Source organism: Mauremys mutica, chromosome 20, assembly GCF_020497125.1.
Source record: "Mauremys mutica isolate MM-2020 ecotype Southern chromosome 20, ASM2049712v1, whole genome shotgun sequence".
Lineage (NCBI taxonomy): Eukaryota > Metazoa > Chordata > Testudines > Geoemydidae > Mauremys > Mauremys mutica.
In genome coordinates this window covers 23,401,410-23,415,937 of record NC_059091.1, presented here as the reverse complement: position 1 = coordinate 23,415,937, position 14,528 = coordinate 23,401,410, and the positions used below count along the sequence as shown (strand labels likewise).

General features: G+C 51.4%; 1 protein-coding gene across 1 annotated transcript in view; it reads left to right on the top strand.

Moving 5' to 3' along the window:
- CACNA1A (calcium voltage-gated channel subunit alpha1 A) overlaps nt 1–14,528 on the top strand; it is a 248,225-nt gene that overhangs the window by 38,986 nt on the left and 194,711 nt on the right. Inside the window, 1 exon segment of the mRNA XM_044994574.1 lies at nt 1,975–2,280. Coding sequence (XP_044850509.1) covers nt 1,975–2,280 — 306 coding nt within the window.

Genomic DNA, 14,528 nt, shown 5'->3' with positions numbered 1-14,528 from the left:
GATTCACTGATGATGTCGGCTTCTTCTACACCCGTCTCCTTGTCACTTTCCAGTTCACCCCCTCCACATGTAGCACCCTCCCTGTTCTATTGTGCCCAGTCTTCATTGTAGCCTTGCCCGGAGAGATGCTTACATGGAGGGAGTCAACTGTAATATTTATTCATATAAAACCAAAAGAATTCCACTTGCTCTAGCAAGATGTGCCCAGCCCCAGCCTCACTAGTGGCGCGATCCTGTCACCGTCCTCATCTGCTCCCTTCTGTTTGTCATCCCCATTCATCACATCCTGTCTACGATTAGACTGGAAGCTCTTCAGGGCAGCGAGCACATCTGATTCATAGACCCCTTGCTCTAGCCACTTCGCTTCCTCCCAAATCCAAGGACAAAACCCCGGTGCCCTAAATCTCAATACTTTGCTCTTACCACTAAGCCGGGCTTTCCTCCCAGAATCAGGGAGTCAACTCAGCAGCCCTGACATCCAGTCTTCCGCTCTAACTCCTGGACCCACTCCCCTCCCAGAGTAGTAGATAGAAGTCCTGGAGTCCTGACTTCCAGACTGGTACTCTAACCTGACGATGCCCATCGTGCAAACCAATATTGTCTCATTGGTTTCTTGTACTCCCCTGTCTGTCTATAGCCATCTGTTGTCTTATACTTAGATTGTAAACTCCTTGGGGCAGAGACTGTCTTTGCTCTTTGTACAAAGCCTAACACAATGAGGTTCTGGCATATAACTAGGGACCCTAGAAGTGAAGGTAATACAAATAAATCATCATCATCATCATCATGTCTTCCCATCCCACACCCATATAACTGCAGGGCAGTATTTCGCTGACTGACATCTAAAAGCATAATCTTAACCCTCCTCAAGATACCCCTCCAGCCCTTGCTAACGCAAGATGTGAACCTTGGAGAAAATGGAGGGTGTTATAACCATGACATTTCCAATAATTCTTCATCAGACCCACTTACTTGTCCCCAACCCTCCTCCTCCCCCTGGTATCAAATCTTTATAGTGGGTGCTCTGCATACCAGAAAGAGGGACAGCTTGGCCTGTGTGTCTCTTGAGATAGCAGAACTCAGTGTGAATTCAGGAGGTGTGTGTGTGTGAGAGAGAGAGAGAGTGAGAGAGAGAACAGGGACACTATGGTGGTGCTGCCCACCCAGCAGAGGGGTGCGAGCCACTCTCAAACCACGGATGTGGACTGTTTTGGCAGTGCGTGGAAGGATTCCCCCCTTTGCCATTCCTCTATCTAAAAGGATCCCCATCGTGTTTTGCCTCCATCGATATTGAAGGTTTTAAAGCTCTAACACTAGAACACACACTTCTCCATGGATGTCTAAGATGGCCTCAGAGCTGCAAACCCAAGAGCCTTGGCTCTACCATTTGGCCAACATTCTCTCTTAGAGGTGGGACTAGAACAGGGGTAGGCAACCTATGGCACGCGTGCCAAAGGTAACATGCAAGCTGATTTTCAGTGGCACTCACACTGCCCGGGTCCTGGCCACCGGTCCAGGGGGCTCTGCGTTTTAATTTAATTTTAAATGAAGCTTCTTAAACATTTTAAAAACCTTATTTACTTTACATACAACAATAGTTTAGTTATATTATAGACTTATAGAAAGAGACCTTCTAAAAATGTTAAAATGTATTACTGGCACGTGAAATCTTAAATTAGAGTGAATAAACGAAGACTTGGCACACCACTTCTGAAAGGGTTGCTGACCCCTAGACTAGAACCCAGGAGCCCTGACCCAGAGTCACCAGCTATAACCACTGGACCCCACTCTCCTCCTGGGCACAGGTGTCTCTGTACCTCTCTCCTACTCCATCAGGGCATTGGGTCTGTCTCTGCCCCTCTCAGTCCTGCTCCACACCAGGGAAGGAGGGGTGTGTTTCTGCCCTCTCCCCCATCCCATCCTTTTCCCAAAATTGATCTCCTCCTGACCCCTGTATGTGTCCTGTCTCCACAGCCTCACATTCACAGCTGTCTGGAAAGGCCCATGGATGGCGAAACGTACCGTGGTCCGCACTTCCATGCTGTCGCCTCCCAGCTACTATGACGCCGTGCATGAGGGCCGTGGGCCAGCCACCCCGGACTACCCCTTCCACGGTGGCTTCCCCAGCTTCCAGGACATGCGGTACCACCAGATGAGCCCCGGCCAGGAGGCTCCCTCCTTCAAGAGGCGCGGGGGTGTGGTGGACCACCGTGATGTCATCATGGCGCATCAAGCCCACAAGATCCACAGCACCCCCCAGGCGCAGCGCAAGGAGTGGGAGTAAGTACAAGACCAGTTCCATGCAGTAGGGCTGGTTGTTCTGTCAACCAGGTCAGAGCAGTCACTGGGTGCCATTTTGTTTTCCATGGAAGACCATATCCTGGGGAAACCAAGACTTCTTGCTCTTTTGACTTCCCCGTCACTGGAGGCCTCTGTCTGTGAGCTCCCACTCCCCTAGCTACTCCACAGTTCCAGGCAACTTAAGAGGATACCTGGAAAAATTGTACCTATATGGATTCCCTCCGGGGGGGCTACTACAGACCACTGATCCAGCACAGCAGAGAAGTGGGGATACCAAGCTAGAGGAGCCCTCAGTCTATACATGGACCATTGGCCCATCCCAGTGTTCCAGGGGCTACTGCAGTGGTTCTCAGCCTGTAGTCTCTTGACCCCTGGGGCCGCAGACTGTGGCTAAGGGGTCCACGAAAGGTTGTCTTTACCATAGAACAGTGGTTCTCATCCGGTGGTCTGCAGACCCCTGGGGGTCCGTAGAGTATCTCTAAGATTTCCAATGGGGTCTGCACCTCCACTGGAAACTTTTTAGGGGTCTGCAAATGGAAGAAGGCTAAGAACCACTGGGCTACCAGGCTACAGTGTGATCTCGTGTGGTAGGGAAGGGGAGGGTACCTCGTTAGAGGGCCTCGTTGGGCTGATCCAATGCAGCAGGAATGGGGGGCTAGGGATACTGGGGCTACATGGCCCCATTGGGCTCATCCAGGGCAACTGACATGGGAGGGTACTGAGCTAGATAGGCCCATTGGTCCAATCCAGTCCAGCAGTGAGTGGGGGGACACTGGGCTAGATGGTCCCATTGGTCTGATCAGGAGCTGCAAATCCTTTTGTATATTCAAATCCTTCCCCTCTGATGTCATACTGTGCTTTGGATCTAATCCCTAGATCCTGTGTCAGCAGCCTGATGACATCTGCTGGCTGCTCAGGCCTCTCTACTTTGTGAATTAATCTCATTTCTGAAGAACTCCACAGTTGCATTAATGGTTAACACTGATTTCAATGTACCTGGCCCCCACCTCCCGGTCCCTCAGATTCACTTCCCTTCCTTTCCAACCTGTTTTCATTCTTTCTGCTTTTAAGAAATCCCACCTTGTTGCCTTGGAAATGCTGGTATCTCCACCAGAGGATCATGGTGTTACTACAGGCTGGGGGAGGCCCCTGGTGGGAGGGGCTGAGGTGAAGGGGACACCCTGACGCCAGGGAATAGCAGGGAGTATGAAAAATATAAAAAGAACAGGGGTACTTGTGGCCTCTTAGAGACTAACAAGTGTGGTTGCTAAATGCGGCTGCCATGGCTAGTAGCCAAGGGAGCTGCAGCTGGGCCATCCTGTGCTGTGGTACAGTGAGCTCTGACCAGCTATGCAGCTGTAGGCTTGCTCAGTGTACTGAGCCATGCTGGTGCATCAGGTCTCTCTGTGGCATGGAGGGGGTCTGTGGGTGCTGTAGTCTCTGGCTCAGGGCTGACGCCAGCCTTTTAAAGGGTGTTATGCTGCTAGAGGCACCCATATTCAAATTAGCTGTCATAACAAGATGTGTGGTCGTTAAAGATCACGTGTCACTTTTTGCAGGAGTCCCAGCGTTAGCTCAGGATGATTGGCCTAATTCCAAGCTAGATAATTCCGTTCTGCCTCCCTGAATTTTCCTTGCAGTTTCAGCTGAATACAGAATTCCCTTTCACTTCCTGTCCTAATGTGATAAGCAGCCTTGCTATGGGCTGTTACCTCAGAGGTGGCTGAGTTTCAGTGGGTGGGTGAGTGGTTTCTGTGTGCAGAGCTTGTTCTCTCTGTTTGGACAGCACAGCAGGTCCATTTAGATGAATGACGCTATAGATCAGACAGAGCTCTGAATGTGCCTATCACTTGGTATCAAGCTGCTGATGACTCATCTCCCCCTGTCCCAACAATCTTCCCTTTGCTGTTTCCATTTCTGTGGGACCTTATTTCTTGCTCCTGTACCATCCCCCTCGAGCGCACCAGGTGGCGCTGTTGGACTCCCAAAGGCACAGTCCTTCTCTTCATGGCGCCTCCTTCGCTCTGGTGCTGGGACCTGGGACTCCTGCAGGCTACTCCTGGCTCCAGGAGGGTGGAGTGTGATCTAGTCACTAGAGTACAGGGGATTGGGAGTCAGGACTCTCTCTCCCTAGTTCTGAGAGGGCAGCGGTGGGCAAAGAGGTGACAGCAGCTAGGCTCCGCTTGTCAGCTTTACCACGGACTTGCTGAGTAAGCCTGGGCAGGTCGCGTCTCCGTGCCTCAGTTTCCACCCCATGTGCAACGGGGATGATAGCAGCCTCCCTAGCTGCGAGGCCGGCTCAGTTTGTTTAGCACACTGAGGTCCTTTGGATGAAAATGCAGAATGGTGCAAAAGTCACACTGCTGGAGTTTTGATACAGACCAGGGAAGCTCAGGCCTGGTGGGGTTTGACTGAGCTTTGATTTGGATTTAGGGGTTATTGGGCCCTGAACTTCCAGGACAGTGAGTATCCCTGGGAACTACAGCTGGGAAAATGAGCTCATGACAACCTCACTGAGGGCCCCCGCCTTTGCTCTGAGCCTTGGTGTGAGCCCCAGTCCTTTTCTGTGCTCCCAGAAATCTTTGCAAAGCTTCATACGACTCAGGAGTTACTCTTCCATCATCATTTCTGCTTAACACTCGTGTATGCCTCAGAGGGGCGTCCCTTGCTATATACAGCTGCCTGATTCGCAGGAGGGCTACACTTTCCCCATCCTCACCTCCTTCCAAAGCAAGGGCTAAGCGGAGCCCCCCACCTCCCACTCCATCCAGGACAGGGCTCTTCTGAGGAGGAGCCCCTGGAGTTCCCTGCATCTGTTGGCCAAATGGTGTGTCCAAGGAGTGAGTGAGTGTGTGTGTGGGGGGGTGACTCTGTGCGTGGGTTTTCCTGGTGGATGGAAATGTGTGGGCAGAGAACCATGTGTCTTACTCCTGCACCACCTTGTAGCAGCAGAATCCGCAGTGTGCCCTCAAAAGCCTCCGCCCAGCCGCGGTGTGCAGCTCGCTTTCTCCTGCTCAGCTTTAATTATAGCAACACATTGGTCATTCAAAGAGGGAGATTTATTACTGTCACAGGGGCCTGATTAATAGACCTCCTGCCTCTCATTTCCTAAAGCTCCTTCTCTCTCTGGCCTTCTGCTTGTCTCCCCCTCACTGTTGTTCCATCTGTGTGACCAGAATGTAATGAGAGCTGCAGGTTTGACTGGAAAGAGAAGCTCCCTCAGCTCAGCATATATTGCCCACAGGTGCCCGCAGATATGGCACTCCTTGCCAGCTTGCACTGGGGTGATAAAGCTCTAATCCTTCTAAAGGAGCTCCTGCACCAGATCTGCCGGTTACCTCCAACAAGGCCACCTAGCTACACACTTCGCCCCGCACTCACTTCAGCTGCCTGGTCTGAAATACTGCATGTCCTTTCTGAGCAGCAGATCCAACCCTCTCTGTACAACCAGCAGCCGCCAGGCCATGGCCCCAGGTGTTATTGTCTTATTCATTTATATTTTGGTAGCGCCTAGGAGTCCGTCATGGACCAAGACCTCATTGTGCTGGGAGCTGTACATTATCTATTCAGTGGATTACGGTAGCGCCTAGAAGCCCCCCTCATGGACCAGAACCCCATTGTGCCAGGCACTGTACAAATGGAGAACAAAAGGACAGTCCCTGCACAAATGATTGCACAGGGTGCGAGGCTAGGGAGGTTCAGCCCCGGGACACTGCTGGCCTGACGCAATGTCACCCTCTCACACTAATGGGAGCAGGGGCAACATACACAGTTTGCCTGGGAAACCGGGAAAGGAGCTTTATTTAAACTAGCGAGGGAGAAGAGAAACAAAGCTGTAGAGTAAACAATCCAGCCCCCGCAACCCAGCCTCCCCCGGCACAGCCGGCTAGTTCTGGTGTAGCTAAGAACTGCTGTACGATGCAGCCCATATCCATTTGCTTGCTCCTACCTGGGGCAGGGAGCCAGGTAATTCTGAGGAAGGCAGGGTCAGGTAGCTCCTCTGTCCTGATAAGGGTCCTTCTTCTCTCCTCTCTGGCCTGAAATTTCCCCTGACTCCCTCATTGGCAATACAAAGGGGTCTTGGGTGCCTCATGTCAGCAGCAGAGTCTGCCTGACAGTGCCACTAGCAGCAGTTGACTTTAGGAGCTGCGACTGAGCTCTCTGTCTCCTGGCAGCTCCCTGGCTGACTCCCTAACTTCTGAACTGCCTCAGTTGCAAGCGGGCTCTGTATTTGCAGGGAAAGACCAGAGGGGCTCTTAAATAAACAGGAAACCGTGAAAGGGGGGGTACATGCATTTTTAGGACATTCACACTTGCCTCTCGCAGGGATAGAATCCAGATCCTTCTCTCCTAAAGAAAGGCCTTGAGCTAAAAAGGATAATCTCCAGGATCTGTTAGCAATACAGGGCGTATGACACACAACTAAGCCGTTCTGAGCCCATCCAGCAGAGGACAGTGATGCTCATATACTGGCCAGATCAATATTATGCATGTGTGTTTGTTCATGTGGTCTCATGAATGCTATGGAAGATCCCTCCTAAATCCCCCTTTAATCTGGGTTAGATATTAGAGATCCATGAGAGGTGGCTGCCTGGCTCCTCATTGTATCCTCTGTCCTGTGCTCTCGCTGTTCCTCAGGCTATCTCTACACTGCAATTAAAAACCCACAGCTGGCCCATGCCGGATGACTCGGGCTCGCAGGCTTGGACTAAGGGGCTGGTGAACTGCAGCGTAGACATTTGGGCTCGGACTGGAGCCGGGGTTCTGAGACCCTGCGAGAGGGGACGTTCCCAGAGCTCGGGCTCCGGCCCCAGCCGGAACATCTATACCGCAGTTAAACAGCCCCTTCGTCCGAGCCCCACAAGCCCAAGTCAGCTGGCTCGGACCTCTAATTGCAGCGCAGACATACCCTGGGTGTCTCTGTGCATCTAAAGACCCTGTTTTCCCTTCCTCTGCAGCAGGTGACCAGACTGGGTGGATCTTCCCCAGGCTTTACTCCAGGGCCTGAGCAATTGCGCAGAATCCCCAAGTCTCTGCCTCGTTTTTCCCTCTGTGGCTGCTCCCCTCCTCTGGCCAAGAGCCTGCAGCCAGCGCTGCCTTCCCCCTCCCCCAGATCAGCTGCCTCCCAACGCCCTGGAATTTGAAAGTGCTGAGACCAGGAGTCTGTTAAGTGCTTCATTCCTCCAGCAGCAGCAGAGCGACCTGCTGGGAAATCCATTAACCCCTTCACGCTCTGGGAAGCAGGCGGCAGCAGGCCACAATAGGAGCTCCCGAGCAAAAGGCCCATTTCAGTTAAGTGCCCGAGAGGAAAGAGAGTGGGCACCCCCCCAGCCTGCAGCGCACACCAGGGACAGCAAGCCAGGGCAAGGCGCAGCAGGCTCAGAATCCCACGGCCTGATTGCACCCTTCCAGCAGGGAGACTGGAGGGAAAGTCCCCTCCTCCCCCCGGGCGTGGGTAGCAGGCCCTGTGGAGGCTTCGGTTTTGGTTATTACAGACAGGTGGTGAGACTGAACGTCATGGCTGCACTTTGGCCGTGCGCTTACTTGGAGAACTGCCCCCTAGGAGTATCCGTAGCATAGAGAGGGGTGTGATCTAGCAAACTCCTGTTCCCCACTCTGGGAGGAGGTGAATAGGAGGCAGTGTGGCCTAGAGGACAGAGCACTGGTTTGGACTGGGTTCTATTCCTGCCTTAGGCAAGTCATGTCCCCTCTCTGTGCCTCAGTTTCCCCATCTGGAAAATGGGGACGATGACGCTGACCTCCTGTGTAAAACACTTTGAGGCTACTGATGAAAAGCCCTAGATAACAGCTAGGTATTATTATTAATGAGGTCTAGTGCTTAGATTAGGGTAGTGGGAGTAAGGTCACCTAGGTTCTTTTCCCAGATCTTGGAGAGAATGAGGTCAGTGAAAATCTACTGGTCAGAGCATGGGACTGGGAACTAGGACTCTTGGGAGTGGAATTCAGGATTGCGGCAGCTGGGAAAAGAACCAGGAGTCCTGACTTTCAGTCTTGTGCCTTAACCATCTCCCCATTCCCTCCCGTAATAATGCATCAACGCTGGCGACAGAGGCACTTTGAAGGATCGGCATTTGGAGTTCAGAAAAGCACCAAAGACCGTCCGCAAAGCTGGGCTCAAAATCCCAGGTGTCCAGGCTCTTTGGGGATATTTCTGCTCCCAGCTGGTGAATGCAAATAACTCACCCGAACTAGAGATCTTTGCATGCAGGATTGGGATCCACTGTGTGATTCACAGCAGGGCCTCCCAAGGGGGAGGGAGGGCATAAGGGACAGTTTGCCCACCCCGCTTGAGAGGGCCCCCAAACTGAATGGACTTGGGACTTGGCACACGGGGTCACAATGCCACTCATGTTTGGCCTGGCTGCCTCTCCATCATGATGCCAGGCCAAACCTGAGTGGCACTGAAACTCCATGTGCCAGGCTGCAAGACCCAGAGCGTGGAGCTGGGCCCAGCCCCATAGGGCAGGACCCTCCACTGCAGGGGTAGTGGGGAGCAGACTTGCTCTCCAATCCCTTGTCACCGGGGCCTCCCTCAGTGGTAATTTTTTGGAAAGGTGGGGAGCCTTCATTTCAGATTTTGCCCAGGGCCCCCAAAACCTCTGTGTGGCCCCGACTCACAGATTTCTTCCTGCTGAGTTGCCTGCCTCCAAATTGTGGATAAGTTTGGCCGGCCTCTGCACCTCCCAAAATATTTGGGCCTGGAGTTCTTCAGATGAAGCTTTGCCTGGGAGCAGGAAGAGGTGAGGTTTTTGCTTTTCTCCAAAGCAATTTGGTTGTAGCCTCATCATTTGACAGCAAGAGGAAGTGACGTTATATGGGACAGGAAGTGACTATTGACTCATCGACAAAGTGACTTCCTGGTTGGATGGACAGTTGGAGGAAATGGAGTTCATCAGAAATGTGACGTGACTTGTGACATGGATCAGAAGAGGAAAGTGGGTGAAGGTGGCATGAGAGAAGGGACCATGGGTAGTTTACAGGGAGAAAACCCTCTAGCCAGTGAAATGTTCCAACTGGACTCTACAGCTTAAGTGAAATGTAATGGACCCTAAGTGCAGGCCTCAGCTTCATCAAACCTGCCTCTAATGTCCTCCCCGCCGCTTTCTTCTGCACAGCGGCGGCGGTAGGGTTGAATGTCAGCATATAGAAACGCCCCCAGGGTGGCGGTGTGAATAATCGACACGACAAGCATGTCAGATTCCTCTCGTCACTCTGTGAAGCACAGTCTCCTCTCTCCCCCTGTCATTCATTTCTTTGCAAGAGTGAAATTTCAGATGTTTGGGTACAGAAAGGAAATAGGAGACCTGAAGAAGCCACTTGTCCGTCCTTGTGCCTGGAAGTTCATTTCTTTTGCTTCCTCCTCATCTTCCTTTCATTTTTCCTTTCCTGCCTTGTGATTTCCAGGCCTCTAATCCCACCATCCACCCAACTGGGGTCCCCAGCAGGGATCAAAGTGGCTGCATTATAAGCATTCACTACACAGTTTGAGTTGGCTGAAGCTGTGACCGGGGTGACAGTGGGTCAAGCAGCTCTTTCACACTGCAGAGCTGCAAGCAGTATTGTCTAGTGCAGTGGGTCTCCGACTTTTGTACTGGTGACCCCTTTCACACTGCGAGCCTCTGAGTGCGACCCCACCCCTTATACATTAAAAACATGTTTTTATATATTTAACTCCATTATAAATGCTAGATGCAAAGCGGGGCTTGGGTGGAGGCTGACAGCTCGCAATCCCCCCCCCATGTAATAACCTCAGGACCCCTTGAGGGGTCCTGACCCCCAGTCTGAGAATCCCTGGTCTAGTGGCTAGAGCCAGGGGAACTGGGGGCCAGGACTCAGGGGTTCTAGTCCCAGTTCTTTCATTGACTCATTCTGTTGTCTCCTCTATGTGTCTTACCGCACCCACCCTTTTCAAAGCACTTTGAGATTCCTGTACGCAGAGGCACTACTCACATGAAGTGATGAACTGGCTGTCATGTACTACTGTCCTGTGGTCTCAGAAGTCCTCCACTCCATGTCCTCGGCCCTTTACTGCAAAAGGAGAGATTCTCCTCTGGCTCAGATGGCAGGGGCCTGTGGTACTGGGGCAGGCAAATATGAACCCCAGCGCTGCTGAGAGATTCTGAGGGGCCCTTTCGCACCATAGTCACGTCTGGGAGGTTTTGCTCATGCGGCTGTTGTCCTGGCGAGCTGAGCAGAAATTGGTTGTTGGTTGACCTCACCCAACACAAGCCTCCAGTTGATCCAGTTAGCCAGGGGCTGCTTTGGAGGACCCACCGTTTGGCCTGAGGGGCACATTAGGACCCTAATGTTCTGCGTGCCTTTGAGCACCTGCAACCCTCACTGAAACCAAAGGGAGCTGTGGATACTCCATGTCTCTGAAGATCAGGCCTGGAGGGGGGTACAGGGAAGAAGCCTCTGTCTGGAGTTAAGGGGGTGGGTGAGTCTGAGGGGGCAGTGTGTGGGGGTGACCCCACTTTGCCACCCTCCTTCCTGGTGGAAATTCTGTTGCTGCTGTGATTTTTTTCCTGCTAGTTAAATTCTCTCTGTGATTTCCCTCTGCAGCCTGCTCCAGCAGCTGCTGTGACGATAAGGAATCAGATCAGAAAAGGAATTTAGCATGCACAGGGCTTGCGGGGAGTGTGCTAAGGAGTAGGTAGTGAGGAGGATATGCATCCTTCTCCGTGTCTCTCCTCTGCCACCCTGGCATTGCAGGAGAAGGGCTGCACAGGCAGGGGGTGGGCAGGAGCAATGGCTGGCCCAGCTCTGATGTACCAGAGACAGGCATGTGTCATGCAGGTTCCACCCACGCCCTTGTCCACCTCACTGCAGGGTCCCTGTGCTACCTTCCTACTCACCTTGGCAGCAGAAAATATGCCGAGTGCCTCAGCTCTCCTGCTAAATGGGCCTGTGGCTTTAAAGGAATCCAGCATTGGGAAAAGTAGCTGCATCGGCAGCCCCTGCAGCCTGAATCTTCTGCGTATTCCCAAAGCAGGGCAACCTTCCCCCACCACTGTCCCAGAGGGACTCACTTTTTCAGGGGAGACGGGAGTTCGGTCTCTGTGGCCCATTCAGTCCTCAGTCTCTTTGCTGGGGCTGCTGATTCTAGTAATACGCACACCTTTGTGCTCGGACTGAGACCCATCAAACTCATTGCATGTGGGCCACTGTGCTCAGTGACATGTGGTCGCTACAAGTCTGAAAGGCTCTGGACACCTCTACCTCGATATAACGCAACCTGATATAACACGAATTCGGATATAACGCGGTAAAGCAGCACTTGGGGGGGCAGGGCTGCACACTCCAGCGGATCAAAGCAAGTTTGATATAACGCGGTTGCACCTATAACGCGGTAAGATTTTTTGGCTCCCGAGGACAGCGTTATATCGGGGTAGAGGTGTAATTTGTTACTGAGCCACCTAAGACATCTAGTCCCCAAGGCTGCAGCCACTCCTGGCGAGAGCGCATGCTGCAGCTGGGATTTGCAGTCTGGCGCTGGGGTTTAGAGACATCCCTGTTGCGTTACTTCTAAGAACCTCGTGAAGCTGCTAGCCACAAAGTGGGTCTGTCCATTAACCATTTCAGTGCTGCTTCGCCATGCAGGCAGAATGCATCTGCTGCTGCTAAGGGTTGCGCCCATCCTGATGCTCACTCACTACCAACCCTGTTGCATCAAGGTGCCAGAGCATTGTACAACGCCAGTGCTCTGAGGATCTGGCTGAAGTTACACCAGGCTGCCCCATGTTGGCACCTAGACACTACAACGATGGTGCCCTAGGCATACATGGATGGGTGCTCCGACGGCTGGGGACTGGGGGTGTCAGTAGTCCCCATGCCCTGTATTGGGTACGTGGGTACCAGAGATCCATCTCATTGGACAGTCTCTGAGTTAAACCCAGCTCAGAGCCTCAGCCAAAGGCCCCATGGACATTCGGTCCTGTTTTTCCCTTAAAGCAGTGTCGGGATCACCCTAATGCAAAGGAAATTCTGCAGTGATATCCCACAAACGATGCAGCTCATGAAAGGATACTGCAGCCGATGGGGCAATTACTGTAGGATACTGTGGTTTTGTGTTTGTTTGTTTAAATAAAGGCCCTTACCGTTGGAGAAGGGGATGCAGCGAAAAGAAGTGATGAGTTGTAAGGCACAGAGTTACAGGAGTCCTGGGTTCTAGTCTTGGCTCTGGGAGCTGGGGTGTTCTTGTGATGAGAACAACGAGGTCTAAGAGTCAGGACTCCTGGCTCTGGGAGGGCGTGTGATCCAGGAGTCAGAGCAGGGGACTAGGAGCACGGACTTGTGGGGCCTGTTCCCAGCGCTGGAAGGGAGTGTGGCGTATGTGGTTACTGCTGGGGGCTGGAGCTCTGCAACTGCTGGACTGACTCCCAAATTGGCCTCTTTGCTTTGCTAGTACAGCCCTGGGCACTCTCATCACCTTGGCACGTGTAAAGTACAGTCACTTCCGGACCCTGCTCTCCTCCAAGAAAACTGACGGGAGTTTGAATACCGCAGACAGCAGTGCTGCCAGGTCTGCCACTCCATCCCCACTGCACTCCTGAGTCACTTCCAAGCAGGGCTTCATACTCTGACGGCAGCACTGACCTGTGGCAGGTCATCCTCGTCTTTGTTGTCTCTTCCATTCCCGTTCTCACTGGCATGCTCTCAAATGCCTGCACACTGAGGGAAGTAGTGCAGCGTACACATGCCTGTGCATGTATAATGAGCAGGAGAAGGAGCACCACTATTTTCACAATCGTCAGCATTGTTGGCCTGATCACTAGTACATATTGGCACAATCACTATTGACACTATTAGTATTGCTTGATCACTATTGGCACAATCACTACTGACACTAGTACAATTGCATGGACGCTGTTGAAACCACTCTGGATACATTTGTTGTCTAATTTCCTCATGTCCCCTATTTCCACTGCGACCTGAAAAATCTCACCTGCCACTGAAATGCAGCCATCTCTGGGGTGGAAAACACCAGATGTTTAACATGCACAACAGAAATATGTAGTGGTTCAGGACAGGCTGTGAAGATGAATCCTGTGCCTGTTTGAAGTTTCAGAAGTGAAGAATTAGGGAGCTGGTTATGGTAAAGAGAGAAAGTATGGTCTCATTGTTAGTGCACTTGGCTGGTATTCAGTAGCACGGGGTTCAACTCCCTGGTTCTGTCACTGACTCTGTGTGGAACCCTGGGCAAGTCATTTCCTCTCTCTGTGCCTCAGTTTTCCCATCCATAAAACAGGGATAAAAATACTTCCTTTCCCCCCATGCTTTGTCAATTTAGATGCAAGCTCTTGGGGGCAGGGACTGTCATTTATTGTGTGTTTGTACAGCACCTAGCACAATAGGGACCTGATCTCACCACAGATACATTACAGAACTATTGCTATTTTATCCCATATATGATAATTCAACAGTGTGGCTTTCTCACAGGCCCAAAAAACAGGGCACAAATTTATTATCAATATGCCATGGTGAACAACGGTCCATCCCATATGGCTCTTTATTACTAATAATCTTTTAGGAAGTACTTTACAAGACTGTTTACACTTCTTCCATCTCGGAATCTTTTCTCTTCCCGAACAATATGCTGGAAGATTTAATGACAGCCCAACTGGATTAGTGTGTATGATGTACAGTGTATTTCCATAGTTAAGTTCACATAGCAAAGGGCAAAACTCATGTGAAAGATCTAAGGGCTAAGAACATTTTATAAAAAAATTAGTGCATTGACTAATTAACTCTCATTAGCTATGTACAATAGGAGAAATCGCAATAAATAAACAGAATCAGACAAATCAATTACTAGAATAAGGATTATAACCTTCACAAAGGCGCTTGCTTTTTCAAACTCTTGTGATGGAGCACTGAGCAAGACGGGTTAATAGGGGACGTAAAATAGCTTTATATCTAGCTGTGTCTAACGCATTTGTCAGATTCAAACCCAGTTCCAGTCAAACTGGTTAACATCCTATCAGCGAAGGGCCATAAGGAGAAAGGACCGTGCAGTAGTTAAAGTGTTAGCTAAAGACTGGAGTTCACTTCCCGACTATGCCTCAGGCTCCTTGTGTGATCCTGGACAAATTGCTTTATCTCTGTGCCTCAGTTCCCCATCTGTGAAAGGGAGATAATAACGCTGTCATACCTCACACTGGTGTTGTGAGACTACCTGTATCAAAGCGTATGGGTAATAAGTATCA